Source organism: Dryobates pubescens, chromosome 19, assembly GCF_014839835.1.
Source record: "Dryobates pubescens isolate bDryPub1 chromosome 19, bDryPub1.pri, whole genome shotgun sequence".
Taxonomy (NCBI): Eukaryota; Metazoa; Chordata; class Aves; order Piciformes; family Picidae; genus Dryobates; species Dryobates pubescens.
This window is the reverse complement of record NC_071630.1, coordinates 11,786,018-11,793,785: the sequence shown is the minus strand read 5'-3', so window position 1 is coordinate 11,793,785 and position 7,768 is coordinate 11,786,018. Positions and strand designations below refer to the sequence as shown.

Genomic DNA, 7,768 nt, shown 5'->3' with positions numbered 1-7,768 from the left:
GAATTCATTAGGGAAAAGGCAGCGGGGCGGATTTCACAGGCAGAAGAAAATTCGCCTCAGTGGCCGGAAAGAAAACAAAAAAAGAGGCCATTTAAACTCTCTAAATTTTGCCTATTTTCAAATAATAATAATAATAAAAAAATACTCCTAAACTTCTCCAAGGAGGCAGAGGGATCTGGGGCCACTGGAGTAAGAGGGACAAAGCGGGACAAGATGCCGCTCGCCACCGGCTCCCTCCCCGGTCGTCGATTTCGCTTAAAATAACGATATTTAGGAAAAAATGTGGAAGAAGAAGGACCTGTCAGTCCCGTCGACACCGTTATATCGGCACTGCGGCACGATAAGCGCTGTGTCACGACTCCCGCTGTCAATCTGACTTTTTAGAAGTGCTTAAAAAGTCGCTTTTTGGTGAAGAACACGGGAAGGCAGCGCGGACCAGAGGAGTCCCGCGCCGGCCAAAGCTTTTGGGGGGCGTTGTGTGCTAAAACGTTAAAAATCATACACGGGGAAGGAGGGTTGTATAGAATTGTTTAAGCGCGGCTATATCATCCCGGAGCGCGGCGAAGCGGGGGCGCGCTCGCGTGTGTGGCGGGGCCCTGGCGTGTGAGGGCGCGCACCCGCCGTCCGCATGCCGCCGTCACCGCCAGCTTCCCATTGGCTGGGCAGGCAGCAGTGCACCCGGCCATTGGCGGGCGGCGGCGGCGGGGGGCGGGGCCAGCGGGCAGTAAAAGCGCGCCGGCGGCGCGGGCCGCGTTTGGAAGCTCGGCGGCAGCAGCAGCGCGGCCGAGAAGCTCGGCGGCCCCCCCCTCCCCTTGCCCCCAGAACCCCCCTCGCCAGGAGCCGCCGGGGCCCCGCAAGATTTCGGGTCGTGGTTGTGACAAGAGCTGGCTTTCTGCAAGGCTGATTTTTCTCCTGTTTCCCCCCCACCTTTTTTTTTTTTCATTATTAATTTTTTTTCTTTTTTTTTTTCTTTTTTTTTTTCGGTAAGACGAACTGCCCCCTCCCCCGCCCTGCCACCCCTACGACATCCCTTGCGCGGTCCCCGCCTCCCGCTCCGCAGCAGCGCAAGCTATAGGTGTGTATATAAGAATCACAGTCATAAGGAGGGAGGGAGAGGCCACCAGAGACCACCCTGTCCCCGGCGCCCCGAAAGATGCTGCTGCGGTGCCGCTGCTAGAGGAGGACGCGCTGGGATTTAGCTCGTCTCTGAGACTCTCTACTCTCTCTCCCCTCGTCCTTCTCCGCAGAGGGGGGTGAGGCCTTTCCAGCCTCTTCCTCCTCCTCTTCCTCTCCTACCCGGCCGCGGGAAGCCCCTCTCCATGATGCAGGCTCGCTACTCCGTCTCGGACCCCAACGCTTTGGGAGTGGTGCCGTATTTAAGCGAGCAGAACTACTACCGGACGGCGGGGACGTACGGCGGCATGGGCAACCCCATGAGCGTCTATTCGGGCCACGCTGAGCAGTATGCGGCTGGCATGGGGCGCTCCTACGGACCCTACCACCCCCACCAACCCGCAGCCCCCAAGGACCTGGTGAAACCACCTTACAGCTACATCGCCCTCATCACCATGGCCATCCAGAACGCCCCCGACAAGAAGATCACGCTCAATGGGATTTACCAGTTCATCATGGACCGCTTCCCTTTCTACCGAGAGAACAAGCAGGGCTGGCAGAACAGCATCCGCCACAATCTCTCCCTCAACGAGTGCTTCGTCAAGGTGCCCCGTGACGACAAGAAGCCGGGCAAAGGGAGCTACTGGACCCTGGACCCCGACTCGTACAACATGTTCGAGAACGGCAGCTTCTTACGCCGTCGGAGACGCTTCAAGAAGAAGGATGTCTCCAAGGAGAAAGAGGAGGCCCGGGAACGGCTGCTAAAGGAGCAGCCCAAACCCTCCGGGCTGCCCGGCACCGACCTCTCCAAGGAAGCCTCCTCCTCCTCCTCTTCCTCCTCCGCCTCGGCTCCGGCCTCCGAGAAGAAAGTGGTGATCAAGAGCGAGACGGCATCTCCCGAGCTCCCGGTGATCACCAAGGTGGAGACGCTGAGCCCTGCCAGCGGTGGGGCTTTGCGGGACAGTCCCCGCAGCACGGCCTCCCCTCCCGCCGCCGCCGCCTCCCCGGAGGCTTCACTTCCCGAGCATCATCCCGCCGGGAACGGACTCCCAGGTTTCAGCGTCGAGAGCATCATGACCCTGCGGACTTCTCCCGCGGGGGATCTCAGCCCGGTGAGTGCCGCCTCGGGCAGGACGGGTGCCGGTATGGCACTGGGCTACCCAGCGGGGCAGCCGTCGGGCTACAGCGCGGCGTGTAGCCAGGCCCTGGACACTAGTGGGAGCTACCACTGCAGTATGCGGGCCATGAGCCTCTACAGCGGCGAGAGGCCGGGCCACATGTGCGTACCCCCCGCAGCGCTGGAGGAAGGGCTGGCCGAGCATCCCACCGGTGCCCCATCGCCCCTCGGTACCCTCAGCCTTCCGTCGGGGCAGGAGGGTACGCTGGGTACCGGGCATCCCCACGGCGGAGGGGCTGCGGCGGCTGCTGGGGGGCAACCCACCGCCTCTTGGTACCTCAACCACGGGGCTGAGTTGAGCCACCTGTCCGGGCACAGTTTTGGGTCTCAACAGCAGACTTTTCCCAACGTTCGGGAAATGTTCACCTCGCACCGGCTGGGGATGGAGAGCTCCTCGCTCAGCGATCACCAGGTGAGCAGCAACTCCGCCTGTCAGATCCCGTACAGATCCGCGCCCTCCCTATACCGTCATGCCACCCCCTACTCCTACGACTGCACTAAGTACTGAGTAGCCGCGAACCCCCCTGCCCCCCTCCAGCCTAGGGCTATCCGTAAAAAAAAAAAAAACAAACAACCAAAAAATAATTAAACAAAACAAAAATGCAATTATTTTTATTATTAATAATTATTATTGATAAATAATCAGGAGAAATACAACTACACCAAAGGCTTCAAACGCAGGAAACAAAATTAACCTGACAGCTCCCCTGTGGACTTGGGGGACCACAGAGTTTGTTAATCCCAACTCCCCCCATTTTGGGCCACCTTAAATTTCCAGGCAAGTAAATTCTACTTGGGGGGGGGGGGGAAAAAAAAAGGGGGGGGGAGGGGGGAGGGGAGGGGGAGAATCTCCTAATACGTAAAAAAAGAAAAGAAAAAAAAAATCGCAAAACAACAAACAACAAAAGTAAAACAAACAAACAACCCTAACCAAAACTGACTTTAAAAAATGAAAAAGAGGGGGGGGAAAAAGAAGAGATAATTCTAAAGATATATGTCTATCTGAAAGTGGCGAATTTTATATGCTAAAGTATAGGGGGTCTCAGAAAAAAAAAAATCCCATAAGTTATGGACTAATATTGCAACGACCATTTATACGTTTTAAAAGGAGGGGGGGGGGGGAAAAAGTATATAAATATATATATATAAATATATGTCCTGGGTAATTTTTTAAGTTCTCTGTTGTGCTGTAAAAAATGTGTGGATTTCTAATCAGGCTGAATTTTTTTTTTTCAGAGCCATTAATATAATATTTAAAGTTGAGTTCACTGGATGTTTTTTGTTGGTTGGTTTTGTTTTGTTTTTTTGTTTTTTTTTTTTCCCCTGTCTCGCCCAACCATTCCTAACTTCCAAATTAATGACAAGTGATTTCTTCTTCCTCTGTGTTACCATTATGCAATAGAATTCCTTTTCTTTTAGAGGCAGTTCTTTTCGCAAGACGAGGAAATAATTTATTTTTTATTTTGTTTTGCTGGTGAATTTTATTTTATTTTGTGGTTTTTTTGGCAAGGCAAAAAAAAAAAAAAAGCCAAAGTATCTGATACTTTTTTTTAAAAAAAAAAATTCTTATTTACGACGTGTGATGTTTGGGTTGGTTTTTTTTTTTTGTATAATAGATTTCACCTTGACCGTTCTTAAGGACTATTTGCTTTAACCTGCTTCAAAGTTCGTTTGTCTTATGTGGTCCTGATTGTTGTACTTACCTTAAAATAAATCCATGCTGTTTTTTTCTGCTCCAAGTCTGGCGCTTCTCTGTGTACATATGGGGGTGTTGTTTGCAGGTGTGTGTGTGTGTTGGTTTGTTTTTTTCCCCCCCCTCTTCCTCCACCTTTCTTTATGCATAAAATCTGTTGCTTTTAAAGCAAAGTCCTTTTCCTGCAACCTAGTGTTTCTCATAATGGTTATTTCCTCGGGAAAATGTTTAATTCACCTGTAGACCTGCAAATTAAACAACTGCGGGAAGGGAAACAAATAAAACACGGCTTGGGCGGCCGGCTCTGAGACCCAGCTATTTCCCCGATCCCAAATTCTTGGCCGTCTTGAAACACAGGGACAATTCTCAGGCCTGTGCGGGGAAAATGAAGCAGGGTGTGTGTGTGTGTGTCCCCGTCCCCCTGCTCCCCTCGCTTCATCCCCGCCTGCGGGGGCTTTAAGCGTCACTTCGCGTGTTCCAGGATGCGGAGCCGGCTCCTTCCATGGCAGAAAACACTAATTTCCCCTGTATTTTAAAAAGCTAAGAGTAGGTGTGGGTCATAACAGCGCTCTTAAATCCGGACTTACTGCAGAGTCTAAAAGTAAGGTGGAAGGTTCACTTCAGAATCATTTGGAGCTTTTAAACCCTCTCCCCTGTGAAGATTTGGCTGATTTTAACCTTTTCTTTATCGATTTTAAGCTTATTTTCGCAATGCCGGGCACTGACAGATGTAGTGCCTTTTCCTTAAATCGTCCTTAACCTGTTAGAGCAGCTTTAACCCAGCCCAGAAGCACTGGGGAACAGCAACGCTGGAGGCATGGAAATTCCAGTGAAGCCTGAAACAATTTAGGAGCCTGGGGACTCCTCGAGCCCAACCGCTGGATCCCGGTTCCCTCGTAGACCCTGCAGAGGCTCAGCCATCCAGTATTTCCCGGGGACATTTCCTAGCTGTGCTCCCCTTTCACCTCCCTCAGTACCCCTTGTAGGCTTGGCTGGGTTAGAAAGCAGTTAGATCCTGTTAAAATCGATGACAGAAATTGGGTTTGATGGGGGAAATTCTGCATGCGCTACAAAACTGGCAAAAAGCACCGAAATTCTGGGTTTAAACGAGAAAAAAAATGTCCAAGTCTCACTTGATCTGTATTTTAAGGAACATTCTTATAAAACTCTTGCCATTTTTTTCCTGGCTCGGAGGGACAGTTTTAATTTTTTTAAAAAAAAATTTCTTTTATTTTTTCTTCTTCTTTTTTTTCTTTTTTTTTCCTTCTAAATGCAACAAAACCGAAAGTGCTGTTTTAAAGAGGGAAAATAAACAGGGTAAAGGGTAACAAAAATAATAGGGTAAAGAAAACAAACAGACTAAAAGGGTAAAAAGAAAATAAATTGGGTAAAAAGAAACAAAGTGGGGGAGAATTCTTCCCTGGTCCAGCTCCCCCTTCCCCTAGGATTTTCTCCTGAAGGGGAGCCCCGAGTGGGTGCCTGCTTCCCACCCACCCCTGGAAGTGTCTGAAGTCAGGCGGCTGCTGTGGGTCTTCCCACCTGTGCCGAGAAATTCCGACCTGTACCGAGAAATCCCGACCTGCTCCCACATCTTCCCTCGCCAGCTGGAGACTTTGGGCACCCGGGGGCCCTTCCCCGCGATGTGGACGGGGATGCCAAGGTGCTGGGGGCAGAGAGCACCACACCGGGGTTCTGCTGCAACCCCCAGGCTGCTGCTGGACAGTTCCTGGGTGCTGGTGGGCGCAACTTGAATCAGCGTTGGGGAACCTGTCTTCTTCCTCAACTCATTGTCGGTATCTTTTTCCCCACCTCGTCCTGATGGGATGCTCCCCCTTGGGGTCGAAGCTGCTCCCAGCCCCTCTACCCCTCCTTGCCCTGGTGTGCTCCGGCTTCAGAGATGTCAAGTTTTCAGGATGTCAGGATTTCAGGAGCCTGACAGAAAAAGAAAAGCCCTATTAGGTGTTGAGTGCAGTGCGGATCTAGGAATTTGCGGGATCAGATCTTTCTCATAGGCCGGGAATCACAGCCGGGGCAGCGGGGACATCCAGACCCCCTCTCGGGACCAGGGGGCTGAGACACTTATCCCTTTGCTGTGCCTCACTCAGTTGGGGGGAGGGGGGAATCAGATCACATCTGCCTCTTTGTGTCAAGCTCAACAAACACCCCCTCCCTCTCTATTCCTTTTGGGTGGGCCGGTTTCAGAGATGAGGTGAGAGCAAAGTAGGGGTTGAGGAATCTTTTCGGGGCTGTATTTAAAAGCTGACACACGGAGGTCGATAACACGGTAGGAGTCTGTCACGCCAGGTGATTTCAGCCCAGCCGAGACAGAAGGGGCAGCAGAAGGCCCGGGGTAGCTGCTGCAAACAGCTGCGGCCGGATCGGGCCCGGCAGACCCTCGCAGCTGAAGACCCAGCATAAACCCCATCCCGAGCAGATCAGGAGGGTCAAGCTCTGCCCCGGGAGGCTGTCTGAGGGCTCTGCATGGCCTGTTTCACCGGACTGGGACCCAGTATGGTTCCAGGCGGCGGGTGAAGCTGGTGATTCCACCAACCCTCCCCCCGGGTTGGTTTTTCCACCAACCCTCCCCCCCCCCCCCCCCCCGCGTTGTTTTATTTCACACTTTTTCTTGCTACACCGCAATTAACCTAAGGATTTGTAAACCTGTGCAAAAGCCCAGGCAGCTCCGTATAGCAGAAGCAAAAAGACAGTGGTTTTCCAGCTCATCCCCACCGGGAAGTTCCCTATGCAGACTGTCCCCCATGCAGACTGTCCCCCTGCCCCGAGTCAAGGAAGCCTCTCTCTGATGCTGCTGAATAAAACACAACCTCTTCATGAAGCCACCCAGGCCTCTGCAGAAGCCAGGCATGGGACTGTGCGGTGTGGCCCCTCTCAAGCCATCCCACCTTCCGCAGAGCTGTACAGTACTGTGGGAATGTGGCACACAGGAGGATTTTTTGGTGAAGGTCTCTAGGTCTTCCGTCACTTTGGAGGGGACTTTGCACAAAATTCATGCCAGGGGCTGAAGGTCTGGAGAGAAAGAAAAAGAATGCCACACCCAGGTCAATATCGCCCCCCTCCCCCCCCCCCCCCCCAACCCCTGGAAAATACCGTGTTTCCCAATCGTGAGTCAATATCGATCAACCTCTCCACTGTGCAGCACTGTTCACAACATGGTGGGAATAGAGGGGCATAAGGGGTAGCTCCTGGAGACTCAGGCCGGGCTGCAGCAGGAGTGGGGAGAACTGATTTACAGTCCTTGCCCCCTCTCCCACGGGGCCGGGATAAAGGAGCAGGGATCACAAATTTACACACCTGCTTCCCTCACGGTTGAGGATGCATTAGGAATGTGGAGTACTGATTTACACTCCCGCTCCCCGCCACAGGGCCGGGATGCAGCAAGAATGGGGAGCGCTGATTTACATCCCCCCTCCTCCCGGAGCCGGGATACAGCAAGGAGTGGAGAGCACAGATTTACACCCTGCTCCCCCCTCTCTCCTCGCTGCTGCTTTAAAAGGGGTTTGTCGTCTGGAGAGGAGGGGAAACGCATCCAGGAGCGTCTTCATCGCTTGCTCCGCAGTTGTTTTTTTTTCCATTCAGGGGAAGAGCCACGGTAACAAGAACCACAACCCCCACCTCCACCGCGCAGCTTGCGCCTCCCGCCCTCCCCCCTGCCGCCGTCAGAGTCTCTCCGAGGGCTGCTCTCGGGCGGATAACACAGTTCCAGCGATGCCGCCGGCAGGATTAGGACAAGAGGCAGGACATGAGCTGGGAAGAAGGAGCAGAGG

The 7,768-nt window shown here is 52.9% G+C and overlaps 2 protein-coding genes across 2 annotated transcripts in view; both read left to right on the top strand.

Moving 5' to 3' along the window:
* The first annotated feature begins 982 nt into the window (after nt 1–982).
* On the top strand, nt 983–2,851 carry FOXC2 (forkhead box C2). The gene has a single exon (XM_009904533.2). The coding sequence runs from the start codon at nt 1,320–1,322 to the stop codon at nt 2,796–2,798; it is 1,479 nt and encodes a 492-aa protein (XP_009902835.2). The 5' UTR covers nt 983–1,319; the 3' UTR covers nt 2,799–2,851.
* Nucleotides 2,852–7,586: 4,735 nt separating this feature from the next.
* The window catches only part of FOXL1 (forkhead box L1), a 4,744-nt gene continuing 4,562 nt past the window's right edge, over nt 7,587–7,768 (top strand). Inside the window, exon 1 of the mRNA XM_054170163.1 lies at nt 7,587–7,768. This exon is cut by the window's right edge and continues 142 nt beyond it. The gene's annotated coding sequence lies outside the window, so the exon portion shown is untranslated.